The sequence below is a fragment of the Vigna umbellata genome, chromosome 4, assembly GCF_029865625.1.
Source record: "Vigna umbellata cultivar VRB3 chromosome 4, Vumbellata_1.0, whole genome shotgun sequence".
Lineage (NCBI taxonomy): Eukaryota > Viridiplantae > Streptophyta > Magnoliopsida > Fabales > Fabaceae > Vigna > Vigna umbellata.
The window spans coordinates 29,826,368-29,845,091 of NC_142168.1; the positions used below are offsets into that span (position 1 = coordinate 29,826,368).

Consider the following 18,724-nt stretch of genomic DNA (forward strand, 5'->3'; position numbering starts at 1 on the left):
ACATTTTTATATTAAAAGAATGTAAATAACATTTGTATGACTCAGGTGGAGCCTAAATTTTCATTCACTTTACAATTAACTTTACCAGATGGAATAAATTAACTAGTTAATCTTGAGTTAGAAAGCTTGTATTTACTTGAACATTGATTTTGGTTAATCATTTTAGCAAGAACCCAAATCTTTCTGTAATCCATATATTTCTAATATAGTTTTTTTTTTCTTTTGGCCTAAATGGAACATATGATTACGACCAATCACCCATAATGTCTGTGTATTAATAATATTAGTGATTGATAATTATAAGGTGGTGGTGGACCACAATTATCAAAAGAAGAACAAAAGAAGAAAAAGTAAAAAGCCCAAAAGGCAAAAGGCAAAGCTTGCGTTTTGCACATAAACCACGGACAAAAAGAATCTTAATCTTCCAATCTGTAAAAGCCAAACAACCCAAAAACAGTTATAAAAATTAAAATAAGCCCACAAAATTTCTTTTCTTTTTATAAAATATTAAAAATAAAAATTGAAAAGCGCTATCATAACAACCTAAGCGGCTCCGCCGCTGCAAATTCCGGCGAGCGCGACAGGAAACCGATTGCAAAGGCTCTCTGCCGCCCGTGCTCCGTCGTCGACGTCGGCAGTGGGCGGAAGAACCCTCCCGTCGACGAACAGCACTCTTCCACCGTTCCTCTGCTGGTGGCCGGCGACCATCCCCTCGAGCTCCGCCGCCGTGCCGTAGAACTCGCCGTCGCCGAAGCGCCGCTCCACCTCCAGAAACTCGCCCAGCGACGCCGATCTGGTGTCCCCATCGCGGCAAAGCTGCCACCACTTCCGCCGTCTCTCCGCTGCTGTCGACGTCGACACGATGGTAGCCCTTTTCTTCTTTTTGACTGCTGCGGCGGTCCTCCTTGCACCGCCGGTGACCTCGGCTGCGGAATTTGGGTTCCGGTGCTGCGATGGGACTCTGAATGTAATGGTTGGGAAGTTCACTCCCATCAGAGTCCCCAATGTAGTGCTTCTGTCATGGAAGAATGATCCGGTGGACTATCATTCAAAAACCCAAAAGGAAAAAATTAAAACTTTTGATTAATCTGAAGTGAAAAAGGAAAAATAAATTCTGGGGTGTGAAAAAAATTTGAGATTTCTGAGAACTTTAAAAGATGCAACATGAATAACTGATATCGAACATGATGATACCTCAGTGTCAAGATCAGATGAAGAAATGGAAGAGATTGTGGGTGAAGATGGTGGTGGCACCAATTCAGTGGCTGGATCCAGCATTGTTGTGTTATGACTTGTGAGAAATGGATCAGAGATGAAAGCAGAGAAAATCTCTGAGGTGAAGGTTTTGGGAAGACTATATTGTGTCAACTATGACTCTTTTTGAGGTTGAGATTTGTAGGTTTATATGCACAATAAGGAAGGAATAGATGAAAAAGCATGTTGGAATCAAAGGAATAGGATGCATTTGAAATGATTGTTGCTTTGGGTGATTATCAGTTTATCATTATCAGTGGTGGAAACTTCAAATCCACTTTTAATTGGACATTTTCTTTGAAACCAAAATAAAAAGAGAGTTGGGTAATAGAATTCAAACTTGGAAATTACATTCTTAATGTATGTTTTGAAACTTTTGTGAACATTGTTAATGCAGTTAAGTTAATTATATTTGGATAGATGACTTTAGTCAAATGTTAACCATAATGTAAAAGGTAAGGAATGCCTTATGATGTCATATTTGCTTATTTTTTGAGGTTCTATAGCCTTGTTTGCTTTCTTATAGGTTACATTTGAGAAAAGGTGAAGGGATTAGTCAAAATGTATTGGTAAGATGCCTCAATTATTGTTTTTCCTCTTTTCTCTCCTCAGAACAAAATTTTCTTTACTCCTTACTTTTTGCACACAATAGCTTAACTTAGTATTTGATAGACGTGTGAGGACAAGGAAAATGTTTATCATAAATGTGATTTCTTTTATATGACTCTTGTTTTGAAAGGAATGAGTTCCTATATATAGATGGTTTTTTAAGCTGAAGATGCAAACTTTGAGTAGACTACTAGCCTTGCGAAAATCAATAAGAAACATTTTTTTTTTAATTTAAGAATTAAATATTTTTTTCTGAAATTATTTTTAAAGTTATGTTTAGTTTTTAAATTAGAATATAGTACTTATTTCGTTTTTGCATTTTTATATAGATAACCTCAACAAATGATAAATGAAAATTATATTATAATTTATTATAAATTTTTTTGTATGATAAATATTCTGTCCTATTTTGTTAGAAAGATATTTTACATAATTTTCAATATATATACATATACATATATATATATATATATATATATATATATATATATATATATATATAAGTATAAACAAAACATAAATTTTTAAAAGTAATTTAAAAAACATAATTAACCCTATATTTAATATAATAATATATAATAATATTAGGTGAATACACGGAGGAAAACACTGGAGGCTTTCAACTAGAGTTAGTTTAGATATAGTTCAGCTGAAAGAATGGAATAACTTCATTTAAATTAGAAAAGAAAAAATATGAACCATTAATAAATTATGATATGTTATAAAAAATTGTTAATAAGATTGATTTAATATTAAACTCAGGAAAATTATAACTTCTGTCCATTAAAAAATGTTGGTGTAATTAAAGTTTGTAAATTGGGCAGAAACAATAATTGAATTATTAACATCTATTGTAACATGCAGCATAGTTTTGAATGGGTGCAGAGAGATAACCTAATGATGCTTGTGAGTGGTAACAGATGGATTATAATATGGACCATTTTAAGAAAAGGTAAGGAGATAAATTAAGTATTAAGTACTGAAACATCATAACCAACATGATATAAAAAATTACGTTAATGGTGTACTTGAAGGTTACAACTATGCTCAAGGTCATACTTGTTAAAAAATAATGGGTAGAAAATATAAATTATAATAGGTAAGAAGTATAAGTTACAAGGAAATGGTGATTCAAATCTTCAATTTAAGCCAAAGCTAGATTGAGAGAGACTTTCACATGATGGTATATTTCTGTCCATGTCTCCAACTAAAAGCTGAATCAAAGCTTAATGTAGTTTTTCTTTTCTTAATATATTCAACAATAGTCTCTTACAAACTGTTTGAACTGATAGAAGTGTTTATAGAAAGTATTAAGAATCTAAATATGAATTCCAAGTTTCATATTAAATAAAAAAAATGAAAAACTTGAGATATAAAAAAAAAAGAAAAAGACAATTAACGAACATTTGAGTTTGAAGGTTTTACTTTGAGTGTGATATCAGATTTTTTTATATAAACAATTCATATCTTATTTGTAGTGAAACTCTCCAATTTCAATAAAAAGGAAATTTCAAACAATTGTATTAGAGTTTAATTTGTCTTACTAGATACTCAAGTTAATGAAAGACAAAATAAAATAATACAATAAAATCTTTAAAAAAATCATTTATTTATATTAATTTTAGTAATAATGACAAAATGTAAGTTTTTAAGAATTCCGTTAAATATTTATCCAAAATCTTTATTATTAAATATTGATTTGAATGTTAGATAATCTTTTACATTTTTTACATGTATTTTTTCTTTCTTATTCAATCAGAGTTGAGCATAATAAAATTATATAAGTAACGACAAAAATATATTAAATGATCGATGATTTTAGAAGACTATCTCTTGTAAGATAAAGAGATTAATAATAAACTCAGAGATCAAAATATTATCATAGATAAAGAGATTTTCATATATTTTTTTATACATAACATAACATTATATATGATAGTCAATTAATAAGTTAAAGCGTTGTTATAAAGGTGTTTTTGATAGTTTAAGATTTATTTAGGTTAATATTTTTACAACATTCATACATAGTGTTACCAAAATGTTCATACAACCTTGTGAGTTGTTATAACTCATTTTAAATTGTGGAATTGGCACCATGGTGCATGAGTCATATGATATGATCAAAAGGGAATTGCATAAAGTGGGAAAAAGGCTATGCCATCATACATGGCGCACGAGATTTAGCACATCAAACTCACATGGTCCTTCCAAATTCATACTAAATTCACGTGGAGTTTGAGTTTTCTTTAACTTTACAGCTCAATTGGGGGGGTTTGGGATTCATGGAAAAAGTTTCAAGCACAAATGTTGCACATTCATTCTATAAAGGTTTTGGCCTTTCTAAAATTGAGAACATTTTTTCTATTTTTTTTATACAAAGAAATGTTAAATAGTAACTTATTTTACCATATTTCTCACTTCAAAAAATCGTGTAAGAAACAGTAGATATGACAAATATTTTCATTCCACTGTTTTCCTGTTTCATTGCCATCTTAAAAAATCAGGAAATATGTTAACTTGAATTAGTATCTATTCAAGTACTATTTACCATTGCTAACTTAAAATGGTTATAGAAATATATGAAATTGAAAAGGATGAATAACAAACATGTGTACTGTGTAGGGAATATATTAAGAAATTTTTTGGACCTATTAAATTAAAGTAAAATATTAACATGATTATCTATGTAACAAAAATATTTGTCCGAGGTAACTTCACATTTTGAAGTTCATTGAATGGCATAAAACTACCAATGCAGAAGAATGTGAGGAATATCATAATGTCTTAGGGAATACCGTACTGAATCACGTGCCGAAGTTCCATAACATGACAGCAATGTATTAGCCTTTCAAGCTAAGTCACTTCTCTGTCTATGTACCTTCATTCCCAATTCCATGTCCGTATACTGGTCCCATGAACATTTGAGTACCCTGTACACCAGATGTAACTATATCTTTTTGGCTTGAACAGACTATGAATATTGAATGTGAAGGTCACTCACATGACCTCACTTGGTAACAAGAGGAGGTACTGAAAAAAAAAACATCTTTCAAACAACTATAGGAAATTTGGATAGTAAAAATTGGCAAAGAAACCAATTTTTGAAGAAAAGTCCACAGTAGAAAATCTGAATGATTTTTTTTCCTAAATCGACCTTTTACTGAATTCATCTATTGCCAAGGATCATTGGCTCCAATATTGAAGCGTAATATCTTACAATAATTAAAAGCAAAAGCTTATGAGATGAGATGTGATGTACAGGGCTACTTCTGTTTTATAAAAAAACGCTAGTGTAAACTATGACAACAGTCTCATACTGTAGATCCTGAGGAAGATGAAAACTTAATATGATCATATAAGCTTGATTAATGAAATTTACATGGGGGGAAATCTTGGATAAAATCATTCCACATTTCAGCAGCAATAGAGTTCCTTAACTGTGAAGCATCATGTACAACTTCTTCAGAATCAAAAGTATGATCTGATGCCTGAGTCTGGCTCTCGACATCCATCTTTGGTGCCACTGCCATCTCTAATTGGGGTTCTGATTCCTCCATTGGAAATGAACCATGCTCATACATCTTGAAAATCCAATCGTCTGGCTTCTCATTGCGAATGAAATTGTGTAATGCACATGCAGCCACTACCAACTTCACTTGTGTTTGTAATGGGTAAGAAGGAGCAGACATCAATATAGGAAATCGTGCCTTTAAAGCCCCAAAAGTTCGATCTATGACGTTTCGAAATATTGAGTGCCGTTGATTGAATAGCTCTGTAGCATCTTGTGGGTGGAAATCGCTGGGAAATTCCTTGTAGTAGGGAATGGAATATGGAGCAACGAAACCTGGCACATTTGGATACTTACTGTCTACGATGTAGTATCTACCTGTATCATAGGACAGAGTGTATGGAAGTCATAGGAAATAATTAATCATTTGACCCTTAAGTTTGCATCATGTTTCATTTTTGTTGTGTTAGCTTCATATGTTTCGATTAAGTCTTGAATATAAAAAGTTGGAAATGTTTTCCATTAGTTGCTCTGTGAACATAGGAATACATCTCCAATCAATCACCTAAGGTGGCATTTGCCATTGTCATCTCCTAACCATCAATCTCTCAAGTACAACCAAATAAAAGTTGAAATTAGCTAAATAATGAAATATATACCATCTTGATCAACTTCAATTTGATGCAGCTAAAGGATAGATGGTAAAAGTTTCCAATACGTTTGGTTCAAATGATAAAAGGAAAAGGGAGAGTCTCCTTTTTGTGTTTGGTTCAAGAAAGGGGAAGGGAAAACATGAATCACACACTGCAATATCATTACTAATATTAAAGGAGATGAGGAAGCAATTTAGCTGGTATAGTCCAATAGTTATAAATTACACTATTTCCTATAAATTCACTCAATATCAGAGGAAAGAAAAATAGATGGAAGGGGGATTTTGGAGGCCACTCATTTCCTCTCCACCCAAATAACCTTTTAAACAAAAAGATATCAAATTAAAAAAAAAATGCTCTCCCTTTATTTCCCTTCAATCAAATACACCATGCTTTTTATTTTCAAACCAAATTAATGGGCATTTGCGGAGAAAACATAATATCCTCAAATCCAAAAAATGAGAAGCCGCTCAACCCCTATATCATCTCTTTGAGCTTTGCCTAGAACAAACATAGGGACGGTCAACGAATCAACAGGATTCGAAGAAAGTGTGAGAAATGGACAGAAGAAAAGGAAACGTATGGATTTTGAGTGTGCGAGAAATCGACCCAAGAAAATTAAAGGAAAATTGTTCATATAGTAATGGATGAGTCAACAGGATTGACGTCTAGTATTTCCACATTACGGAGACTGAATCTCGACTTTTTTGGGGATAAGTAAAAACCAGTTCAAACAATACACAAAGTTAGAGAAGCCCAACAGAGAGCAACATGAAGATTTTTTTTCTTCTATTTGGTTTGAAGAAGGGATGAATCATAACATGCATAATTTCACAACAATGAACCAAAAACATTTTTTGAGCTGGAAGTGAAGTTTCATTCCATATCAACAGTTAATTTCGAAGGGATTGTTACATATACAATGCGCAAGAAATGTAATTGACTGTTTTTTATACAAAAATGAAATGGGTAGCTGGTTGAAAGGGTTGGTTATAAAAACATTACATCTTGTTACTCTGGTTTATTTAGGACATAATTGAAGCATAAAACTTTTGATACAAGAATGAAATTGATATGAATTTAAAAGGCCAAAGGAGTTCAGATCTTCCAAATCAGTATATCATACAACTGAAATAGAATGACTTTAACTTCCGAGTGTTAGAAGTTGGTTTTATTCAAGAGGCAGAGTTCAAACAGTATTACAACCTAAATCATAACTGCATTTTACATAAATTTACCCAAATAAAATAACAGAATATTTACCTTCAGGGACCTGCAAGTTGTTCCGTCTTGTAATTGCTGAATTAAAAACTTGCAAGTCTGTAGCAGATCCTTCCCATCCAGCCAAAACATAATGGAACTTGAGGTCAAACGAGCAAGCTGCTAGAATATTCTGTGAAAGTAAACCATTCTTGTTGCGGAAAGGTCCTTGCTCATCTACACCTACCGTCACTGGTACATGTATACCATCAATTACTCCCACACAATCCTATTAAAGAGTTTTTAAAAAGTAAGACAAAATCAACCCATACAAGATAGTGATCAACGTCATTTCTGAAATCTTACTTTAAAATATGGATAAAATCTAGGATCTTCAGATATTTCTGAAGGAACAACAGAGCCAGGAGGCTGAAATAGTTCCAGTGAAATTGACATTATAGCATTCAAAACATGGTTAAAGTGACGACTAATAGTTTCTCCAGAATAACGAAATAACTCTTGAACTGCTCTTGTCCGTAGATTATGTCCAATTATGAACACAAATATGGCTAGTTGCTCCTCAATTTTGATTCGATTTGTGTGACGCAATAAACCCTTGGCTTGCAGGATATTACATAACTTATAAAATACGTGTTTATCCATGCGAAAACTCTCCAGACAACATTCATTTTGACCATTGAGTACTTCGTCAACAAATTTTGCACCATTAGATGCTAAACGAATCAGTTCCTTGGGGACATGATTTCTGGAGACTCCATCATTTTCCTCTTCAGAACTCTCCATTAAGGAATTATGACTGATTCTGAGTTCTGACAGATGTTATATGTCAGTAGATAGAAGTATGAAAACGAAATTTGTCGTACCATAAAAATGTAAATCAATGGCCAATCATTCATACCTTTTCAACCCCTTCCTCCCTTTCTCTTTCACTTGAGTGGGACTAAAAGCCAGACAAGGTTTCTCAAATTTGGCAATTATGGCCTAGTTACAAACAGAGCTTAGCTCCACTCCCGGCACATCTGAATATAGGCTTCATTTATCAAAAAATAAACACTAAAGACGGCACAAAAAAGAGAAATGCTCACAACAGCTCTTTTAAATACCTCAAGTACTGACTTAAGCATACCAGGAACAACAATTTTTCATGCGCCTAACTTCGTATTTATTTAATCTCCCTCGTGAATGTATAATCTACAATAACTACAACAAACAGCAGCAAAGAGTGACTTACTAGCAATGATCAAACTAAAACTTCAAGAATGCACAAAAAGTTACGAAAACCTAAGTAAACACCATCAATGTACACACATTAGAAACAAGACGAGCCTCAACCTCACACGATGTTTTGAAACACTGTTCGCGATCGCGATTGTGGCACCAACGTCAACGCGACCGCAGTTATGGTCGCATTTATCTGTTATTTCGCGCAATACCAAAATAACCGCAATTGCGGCAGCAATTCAAACCTCTTCTGCTCACACAACAGGTTCAAGTAACGCAGCTACAAAATGAAGAGAGAACATTCGCAAGCTCTTGTTACAAACAATTACGGCGAATTCGCACCTTAGATAAATGCGTCACGCTCCCAGCTTGTCAGCATAGAAGCAGTGAAACCGCAATTCTAAATGGTTAAAGTGTTTCACGGGCCCAAATTCTTTGAATTTCATGAAGGCTAATTCTGTCATTTACACAGTGGGTTGCTGTTGCACTGGTTTGAAAGTGGAATACATGAAACGGTGCGTTTCACTAAAGCAACTAAAGCAACTAAAGCAACTAAAGCAAAGGCAGTTTCACTAAAGCAAAGGCAGCTGCTATGATTTTACTTTTGTAAAGTCTGGACCATTTCATTTTGGAAGAGTAACTCTTCGTGTTAGGGTTAGGGTTAGGGTTAGGATTGATAGAGAACGGGAGAACTTCATGATGTCACTTAATCGGAGGATGGACATGATCGGAGGGTAGACGTGATCGAAGGATGGCATGATCGAAAGAAAATTGTATGTTTTTTCTTCCTTTTTTCTTTTCTCATTATTTGTCTATTTTTCGTCTTTCTTTTGCTTCATTTTTGAAAACCCTAGACTAAAGGAGTAAGGTCGTGAGAGATAGAGAGTTGCGCTAGAGAGAACACAGAATGCTCAATCTGCAACGAGCGAGATCGGTGGTGAGTGAGAGGCAATGAGAGAATAAGGTATGAGGAGCTATCTTTGTCTAATTTGAAAAGCCTGGTTGAATGTGTAATTTGGGATGTTAGTTTGGTTAGGTTCCCTGTTTGACAAATTTGATTGTCCTATATTCTAAATATATTTTGATGTATGAGTCGATGAATATATTATACTGTATTGAGTTGTCTCTCTCATCTGGCTGATAAATGGGATTAAAGCATTGATTGAATTCATAGAGGTCTGCTGATGATATGATAATTTATGCTTTGTATTGGGTGATTGATGTCTGAAGATGACATATTGTTAAGTAAACCGATTAGCTTAAATTTGGAATTTTATTGGGTAATATTGATAGATATTGTGGTCTGTACTGGTTGGGTTTGGTGGAACCCAGTTGCTATGGGATCTTGGGGAGACGTTAATTGTTAGGACTTGTCTGGATAAATGTTGTATACCTTCATGTAGGTATTGTGAATATTTGGTTATATATTAAACTAGTTCTGTACAACTGACGAAATGATTAATAACAAAAGAATTGGTCATCCAATCTTGTAATTGAATAAGTCTTAAACAATAACACAACGAAGTAGAATGATTAAAGCAATTAATTATGAAGACCTTGCAAAAATCAAACAAAGATGGCACAAGTGAGTCAAAAACTGATTTCACAAGTATTGGTCCAGTAACTGGTTATATCTTAAGTGTTATGTGGTTATTTGTTAAGGTCGTTGTGTACAAATAAAAAAATGTTTCAGTTGAATATAAAGGATCATATTACTTTGGTGTAGTAAGTGGTTATCCAATCAAGGGTATGTGGTGTAGTATGAAATTCGTTATATATAACAAATGTAGTGGTTCTTGAGGATAGATTTCATCACATTTATTAGTACAGTAACTGGTTATGTGCTCTCACATATGTGGTTATTTCTTAAGCTGGTTATGTACATGTACAAAATTGCTTAAGTTGAATATGAAGGATCATATTAATCAGTGCAGTAAGTGGTTATCTAATAAAGGGTTTATGGTAAGCTATCAAACTCGTTGTGTAAAACAAATGTAGTAGTTTTTGAGGATAGATTTCATCACATTTATTGGTGTAGTAACTGGTTATGTACTCATTGTTATATGGTTATTTCTGAAGCTGGTTATGTACAACTTCAACAATGCTTAAGTACAATATGAAGGATCATATTACTTAGTCCAGTAAGTGATTATCCAATGAAGGCTTTGTGGTCTAGTATGAAAGTCGTTATGTACAACATATGTCTGGTTCTTTAGGATACATTTCGTCACATTTAATGATACAGTAATTGGTTATGTGCTCATTCTTATGTGGTTATTTCTTAATCTGGTTATGTACATCTACAAAAATGGTAAAGTTGAGTATGAAGGATCATATTAATTAGTATAGTAAGTGGTTATCCAATGAAGGCTTTGTGGTCTAGTATGAAAGTTGTTATGTACAACATATGTACTGGTTCTTTAGGATACATTTCATCACATTTAATGGTTCAGTAACTGGTTATGTGCTCATTCATATGTGGTTATTTCTTAATCTTGTTATGTACATCTACAAAAATGCTAAAGTTGAATATGAAGGATCATATTAATTAATCCAGTAAGTGGTTATCCAATCAAGGGTTTGTGGTATGCTATGAAACTCGTAGTGAAACAAATGTAGTAGTTTTTTAGGATATATTTCACCACAGTTATTGGTGCAGTAACTGGTTATGCACTAATTTTTATGCGGTTATTTCTGAAGGTCGTTATGTATAACTTCAGCAATGCTTAAGTTAAATATCAAGGATCATAATACTTAGTCAAGTTAGTCGTTATCCAATGAAGAGTTTGTGGTCTCCAATGAAACTCCTTATGTCAAACAAATCTCATGGTTCTTTAGTATACATTTCATCACATTTATTGGTGCAGTAACTGGTTGTGTACTCATTCCTATGTGGTTTTGTGTGAAAGGGGTTCTATACAACAATAAAAATGGTTAACTTGAATATGAATGATCATATTACTTTGGTGCAGTAAGTGGTTTCTGTCTTAAGTCTTATGTGGTTATTTCTTAACCTAGTTATGTACAGATTAAAAAATGCTTAAGTTCAATATCAAGGATCATATTACTTTGGTGTAGTAAGTGATTATACAATGAAGGGTATGTGGTCTAGTATGAAAGTCGTTACGTATAACAAATGTAGTGGTTCTTATGGCTACATTTCATCAAATTTATTGATGCACTAACTACTCATGTACCCATTCTTATGTGGTTATTTCTGAAGCTGGTTATGTACAACTAAAAAACTACTTAAGTTCAATATGTGGTTTTGTATGCTTATAACTACAACAAGTTCATTGATTGAAGTTGTTCAACATATCCAAAATAAGAATCTGTTAAAAGAACTACGTGGAATGAAAAGTAATAATAATCTTGTACATATATGTAAAACAAATACACATTGCTCATTTAAACATTTTCATTCACTAAAAACATAGTACAATAAGTCATCTTCTACAATTTTTCATGTTGGTGCAAACATTGTCCCACCATCCTAATCAATCATATATCATAGTGAACAAATTTTGCATTATAGCCATGCACGAACTATAAATTGTCGTTGGTGCTGTTACTACATAATTAATCCATTATGTGGTCCTTGATTACACATAATAAACAACCTGAAAACCAATAACAAAGATTGTATCCTAATAAATCATATTTCATGGACTTCGTCTTCAATATGTACATCAATCAAGTCATGTTGACCTTCTATTACAAGTTCTTCCCCTTCTTCAGTGCATTGAACTTGTTCATGTTCTCCTACTTTATCACTTCATCATTGCCTATAGCATCCCACATTTCTTCATTACCGTATTTCGATGAAGATTTTTGTTCGTGTAAGACCCACTCACAAACCATCTGTTGTCGAACAACTTGTAATTGTTCCTACAATAATATTACTCTTGTCAAATATTACACTTAAAAAAACCTATTATCATAAATCATATTAAAATAAACATACACATAAATACTAGAAACCGTTGTGTAATCGGACATTTTATTCCCAACATATTTAGGTATTTGGTCACATAACTCCATATATTTAATCACCAACAGACCACAATCATACCTACACATTAAACAAAGAATAGAAACATCACATATATGACACAACCCAATAAATTGGTTATTGACAAGGTCACTAACGTATTGGGTTGCACTGACAAATCTTCTCGAATCACCTTCAATTCCTGCTCCTTACAATTTGTCTCTTTGTTAATCGTATTGAATAAGTCTTGCAAAGTAGCAACCTTACAAATTTATATTCAACAGATTAAATACTATTGTAAAGCTTGTACTCTAAAATAATAGTTGCCTTAAAAGAACAAGAGTACAACACTAATTGTCTTAACATAGCCTTGTCAATAGCATTTTTGGACCGCCTTTTATGACCAAGAGAATCCAAAATGAACAATTATCTTGATTGACAATTCACAAAATAACACCACCAATGGTCATCACCAACAGTGGGCACAATCAACTAAAGAACCACAACCACAAACATCAATACATAGAACAACACATGTTATGACAAACCTATAATACATGTACTTGCAAATTCAGATGTTAACAAATGATTCAATGAAAAACATTGAGGTTGGAATAAATTATGGTAATCTGTTGGTTCCAATGGTTGTCACTTTCTTTTGGGAATTTTCATTCTTTCAATAATCAGTGTCTACAAAAATTGAATCCATAAAATTACTTCAAACATATGTATTTTATTACAATGGTATAAAAATTAATAATTAACGTATCGCAAAAAATGGATTGAAACAACACTAACTGATAATTCCTGATTTGTGCAATTGATTATGCATCATTATCCCAGTGGCAAACAACATAACCTACACCAAAAGTTCATCAAACTTATTCACCCACATAAATGGTTCTTATTGTACAAGTTTTGGTTCATAACACAACTTACCATGTTATCAATCTTTCCACGAGGTCGTTAGCATTGCAAGTCTGCTCTAGTCAAGATGTTGTTTGACACCTCCACAAGCGCTCTATATACAAAACAAATTCATGATAATGTTCATTTCAAACACATTTATAAGTCATATAATTTATATATATAACCATTGTTTTGTGTATTACTTACTGATCACCATCATTACAAAGCGCTTAAGTACAGGTGGTGTAAAAACTTACACAATCAATGTTGTCATCTGTGGAAGGTCCCTCCATACCTCCATCCACAAAATTCACAATAGGTAAATCTCTTATTTTGTCATTTGTGGAAGGTCCCTCCATACCATCATTAAAAAATGACATCTCATTGAAAACCTCTTTTTCAAGACGTCTTATTTTCATTTGTAACTCCTCAAGTCGTTGTGCATGGTTATCAACTCTTGTCTTCAACACCCTTTGTTCTTCCACAACTCTAACAAACTCAAAATTGTCATCATTTGACTTAGGATTTGTCTCCAAACTAGAAGTTAGTGATTCCTTTATTTCGTCATTGTGTAATTGTTCTTCAATCAAATTGCAATCCCACAATATCTTCAAAATCAAATACAATTTTAAATTACCAACAAATCATATTAAGGAAATAACACGACAAATCTAACCAACATATCAAAAGAAATGAAATTACCTCAGCTCGTTCAAAACTTGATTTTATTCTTTTCCTTTTATCTTTAATTACAACCCAATCAAGAAATCGAGGATAAATACACATTCCACCAATATGATACAAAATAATGTGTTAAACAACCCACAACTATAAAATTCATCTCAACAGTTAAAAATCTTTCCAAAAATATCAACATTTATTTCGTAAAAATTAAATAAAGGTTTAATAGCCTCTTTGGTCCCTACTTTTGTTGCCTAATCTCAATTCAATCCCCAATTTTAAAAGTGTTTGAAATATGTCCACAGTTGGTAAAATTTGCGTATAATTTGTCCCTTCCATTAAGTATCACCAAACGGAGTTAATTGATTAATGATGTGGCACTAGTTATGTGCAACGTGTCACTATATTGATTTGTGAATTATTACGTGTAAGTGACTATTAGAGAATATTATATTTTATTAAGTTAGAGTTTTATAATTTAGGGGAAATCCAGCATCTGCAATGGGTGAGAAAGAGTCGGAGAAAGTAGTTTGGGAACCAATGAGAACCTCTGCCACCAATTGGACACCATCAAACCACACCAAAGCTTTTAGTCATTCTTGTCCTCTTTGTCCTCGTCACTTACATCGTCTACACACTCAAGCTCGTCGCAACCTCACACGCATGCGACCACGTTTCATTCCCCACCGCTACCTTCTCCAAAATTGTTCCCGTCGGCAATGCCTCCGCTACCGTCACCATCCCAGCCATACCCTCCGTTCCCTGACGGGAGTCCCGCGAAACGAACTCCGACGACCTGACAGACCTCTGCCACGTGGTGTTCGGAATCGCCACGTCGACAAAGCTCTGGGAGCATAGAAAGAACTACATCAAGCTTTGGTATCGCCCACATGAGATGCGCGGCGTGGTGTGGCTCAACGAGAAGGTGAAACTGAGGGAGGATAAGGATGCGCTGCCGCCGGTTACAATCTTCGACAACACTGAGAGGTTTCGTTACATCAGTCCCCCCATAATTGGTTCGGATTTCCCCTAAATTATAAAACCCTAACTTAATAAAAAATCATATTCTCTAATAGTCACTTACACGTCATCATTCACAAATCAATATAGTGACATGTTGCACATAACTGGTCCCACATCATTAATGAATTAACTCTGTTTGGTGGTACTTAACGGAAGGGACAAATTAGACGCAAATTTTACAAACTGTGGACATATTCCAAACACTTTTAAAAACGGGAACTGAATTGAGATTAGGCAACAAAGGTGGGGACCAAAGAGGCTATTAAACCTTAAATAAATAAATGTAAAAACATATATGCAAAACTGCTGCACAACCAGTTATGTGTATAACTTTGTGGTAAGTTTTGCGGTTGTATTTATCGGATGCCTAATTCAAACTACTAACTATCAAACTATGTACAACATCAATGAACTAAATATATACAACTGAGGTGATGATGTACATAATTTGATAATTAGTAGTTTGAATCGGGCATCCAATAAATACAACCGCAAGACTTACCACGAAGTTTACACATAGATGGTTGTGCAGCAATTTTGCAGGTGTGTTTTTACATTTATTTATTTAATTCTTACGAAATAAATTTTGATATTTTTTGAAAGATTTTTAACTGTTGTGAGGAACTTTACAGTTGTGGGTTGTTGAACACATAAGTTAGTATCATATTAGTGGAATGTGTATTTATCCTTGATTTCTTGATTGGGTTGTAATTAAAGATAAAAGGAAAAGAATAAAATCAAGTTTTGAACGAGCTGAGGTAATTTCATTTCTTTTGATAAGTTGGTTAGATTTGTCGTGTTATTTCCTTAATATGATTTGTTAGTAATGTAAAATTGTATTTGATTTTGAAGATATTGTGGGATCGCAATTTGAAAGAAGAACAATTACACAATGACAAAATAAAAGAATCACTAACTTCTGGTTGGGAGACAAATCCTAAGTCAAATGATGACAATTTTGAGTTTGCTAGAGTTGTGGAAGAGCAAAGGGTGTTGAGGACTAGAGTTTATAACCATGCACAATGTCTTGAGGAGTTACAAATGAAAATAAGACGTCTTGAAGAAGAGGTTTTCATTAAGATGCCATCTTTTAATGATGATATGGAGGGACCTTGCACATATGACAAAATAAGAGATTTAGCTATTGTGAATTTTGTGGATGGGGGTATGGAGGGATCTTCCACAGGTGACAACATTGATTGTGCAAAGTGTTTACACCACCTGTACTTCAGCGCTTTGTAATGATGGTGATCAGTAAGTTATACACAAAACAATGGTTATATATATAAATTATATGATTTATAAATGTGTTTGAAATGAACATTATCATGAATTTGTTTTGTATATAGAGCGCTTGTGGAAGTGTCAAACAACATCTTGACCAGAGCAGACTTGCAATGCTAACGACCTCGTGGAAAGATAGATAACATGGTAAGTTGTGTTATGAACCAAAACTTGTATAATAAGAACCACTTATGTGGATGAATAAGTTTGATGAACTTTTGGCTTATGTTATGTTGTTTGCCACAAGGATGATGATGTATAATAAATTGCACAAATTAAGAATTATTAGTCGGTGTTGTTTCAATCCATTTTTTGTGATACATTAATTATTAATTTTTATACCAATGTAATAAAATACATATGTTTGAAGTAATTTTGTGGATGCAATTTTTGTAGACAATGGTTATTGACAGAATGAAGATTCCCAAAAGAAAGCAACAACCATTGGAACCAATAGATTACCATAGTTTCTTCTAACCTCAGCATTTTTCATTGAATCATTTGTTAACATCTGAATTTGTAAGTACATGTATTATAGGTTTATCCTAACATGTGTTGTTGAATGTATTGATGTTTGTGATTGTGGTTCTTTAGTTTTTTGTGCCCACTGTTGGTGATGACCATTGGTGGTGCTATTCTGTGAACTACCAATCAAGGGAATTGTTCATTTTGGATTCTCTTGGTCATAAAAGGCGGTCCAGAAATGCTATTGACAAGGCTATGGTAAGACAATTAGTGTTGTACTCTTGTTCTTTTAAGGCAACTATTATTTTAGAGTACAATCTTTACAATAGTATTTAATCTGTTGAATATAAATTTGTAAGGTTCCTACTTTGCAAGACTTATTCAATACGATTAACAAATAGGCAAATTGTAAGGAGCAGGAATTGAAGGTGATTCGAGAAGATTTGTCAGTCCAACCCAATATGTTAGTAACCTTGTCAATAACCAATTTATTGGGTTGTGTCATATATGTGATGTTTCTATTATTTGTTTAATGTGTAGGTATGATTGTGGTTTGTTGGTGATTAAATATATGGAGTTATGGGACCAAATACCTAAATATGTTGGGAATAAAATGCTCGATTACACAACGGTTTCTAGTATTTATGTATATGTTTATTTTAATATGATTTATGATAATAGGTTTGTAAGTGAAATATTTGACAAGAGTAATATTATTGTAGGAATAATTATAAATTATTCGACAACAGATGGTTTGTGAGTGAGTCTTACACGAACAAAATCTTCATCGAAATACGATAATGAAGAAATATGAGATGCTATAGGCAATGATGAAGTGATAAAGTAGGAGAACATGAACAAGTTCAATGCACTGAAGAAGGGGAAGAACTTGTAATAAAAGGTCAACATGACTTGATTGATGTACATATTCAAGACGAAGTCTGTGAAATATGATTTATTAGGATACAATCTTTGTTATTGGTTTTCAATTTGTTTATTATGTGTAATCAAGGACCACATAATGGATTAATTATGTAGTAGCAGCACCAATGACAATTTATAGTCCGTGCATGACTATAATGCAAAATTTGTTCACCAGGATATATGATTGATTAAGATGGTGGGAGAATGTTTGCACCAACATAAAAAATTGTAGAAGATGAGTTATTGTACTATGTTTTCAGTGAATGAAAATGTTTAAATGAGCAATGTGTATTTTGTTTTACATATATGTACAAGATTATTATTGCTTTTCATTCCAGGTAGTTCTTTTAACAAATTCTTATTTTGGGTATGTTGAACAACTTCAATCAATGAACTTGTTGTAGTTGTAAGCATACAAAACCACATATTAAACTTATGTAGTTTTTTAGTTGTACAGAACCAGCTTCAGAAATAACCACATAAGAATGGGTACATGAGTAGTTAGTGCATCAATAAATTTGATGAAATGTAGCCATAAGAACCACTACATTTGTTGTACATAATGACTTTCATACTATACCACATACCCTTCATTGTATAATCACTTACTACACCAACTTCAATCAATGAACTTGTTGTAGTTGTAAGCATACAAAACCACATATTGAACTTATGTAGGTTTTTAGTTGTACAGAACCAGCTTCAGAAATAACCACATAAGAATGAGTACATGAGTAGTTAGTGCATCAATAAATTTGATGAAATGTAGCCATAAGAACCACTACATTTGTTGTACATAACGACTTTCATACTATACCACATACCCTTCATTGTATAATCACTTACTACACCAAAGTAATATGATCCTTGATATTGAACTTAAGCGTTTTTTTAATATGTACATAACTAGGTTAATATATAACCACATAAGACTTAAAGACATAAATCACTTACTGCACCAAAGTAATGTGATCATTCATA

General features: G+C 33.1%; 2 protein-coding genes and 1 long non-coding RNA gene across 11 annotated transcripts; 1 reads left to right on the forward strand and 2 right to left on the reverse strand.

Moving 5' to 3' along the window:
- Positions 1 to 244: 244 nt before the first annotated feature.
- Positions 245 to 1,576, reverse strand: LOC124840222 (uncharacterized protein At3g17950-like). Its single transcript, XM_047316237.2, has 3 exons — positions 1,195 to 1,576; positions 544 to 1,041; positions 245 to 429 (listed from the first exon to the last, which is right to left on the reverse strand). Exons 1-2 carry the CDS (start codon positions 1,276 to 1,278, stop codon positions 544 to 546), a joined length of 582 nt encoding a protein of 193 aa, XP_047172193.1. The 5' UTR covers positions 1,279 to 1,576; the 3' UTR covers positions 245 to 429.
- A 3,422-nt stretch (positions 1,577 to 4,998) lies between these two features.
- LOC124840145 (nuclease) lies at positions 4,999 to 8,845 on the reverse strand. Of its 5 annotated transcripts, none has more exons than XM_088112467.1 (6): positions 8,578 to 8,845; positions 8,372 to 8,445; positions 8,144 to 8,264; positions 7,591 to 8,054; positions 7,288 to 7,513; positions 4,999 to 5,749 (listed from the first exon to the last, which is right to left on the reverse strand). In XM_088112467.1, the coding sequence occupies exons 4-6, from the start codon at positions 8,026 to 8,028 to the stop codon at positions 5,229 to 5,231; spliced, it is 1,185 nt and encodes a 394-aa protein (XP_087968593.1). In that variant the 5' UTR covers positions 8,029 to 8,054; positions 8,144 to 8,264; positions 8,372 to 8,445; positions 8,578 to 8,845; the 3' UTR covers positions 4,999 to 5,228. The 5 variants fall into 5 exon arrangements, with proteins under 5 accessions (XP_087968593.1, XP_047172113.1, XP_087968592.1 ...); XM_047316157.2 differs by having other exon boundaries at positions 8,349 to 8,445; XM_088112466.1 differs by having other exon boundaries at positions 8,554 to 8,845.
- A 132-nt stretch (positions 8,846 to 8,977) lies between these two features.
- Positions 8,978 to 18,002, forward strand: LOC148199805 (uncharacterized). Of its 5 annotated transcripts, none has more exons than XR_015785874.1 (5): positions 9,012 to 9,430; positions 15,923 to 16,324; positions 16,420 to 17,077; positions 17,179 to 17,282; positions 17,360 to 18,002. It is a non-coding gene; the product is annotated as an uncharacterized LOC148199805 (long non-coding RNA). The 5 variants fall into 5 exon arrangements; XR_015785876.1 differs by having other exon boundaries at positions 17,542 to 18,002; XR_015785875.1 differs by having other exon boundaries at positions 9,016 to 9,430; positions 16,420 to 16,501; positions 16,751 to 17,077; positions 17,179 to 18,002.
- The last annotated feature ends 722 nt before the right edge of the window (positions 18,003 to 18,724 follow it).

Coding starts and splice junctions, on each gene's coding strand:
- LOC124840145 (XM_088112468.1), bottom strand. CDS start 8,028: ATGGAGAGTTCTGAAGAGGAAAATGATGGAGTCTCCAGAAATCATGTC. Junction 7,514..7,590: donor GATTTTATCCATATTTTAAA/GTAAGATTTCAG, acceptor ACTCTTTAATAG/GATTGTGTGGGAGTAATTGA. Junction 5,750..7,287: donor CAACTTGCAGGTCCCTGAAG/GTAAATATTCTG, acceptor CCTATGATACAG/GTAGATACTACATCGTAGAC.
- LOC124840222 (XM_047316237.2), bottom strand. CDS start 1,278: ATGCTGGATCCAGCCACTGAATTGGTGCCACCACCATCTTCACCCACA. Junction 1,042..1,194: donor CATCTGATCTTGACACTGAG/GTATCATCATGT, acceptor TTTGAATGATAG/TCCACCGGATCATTCTTCCA.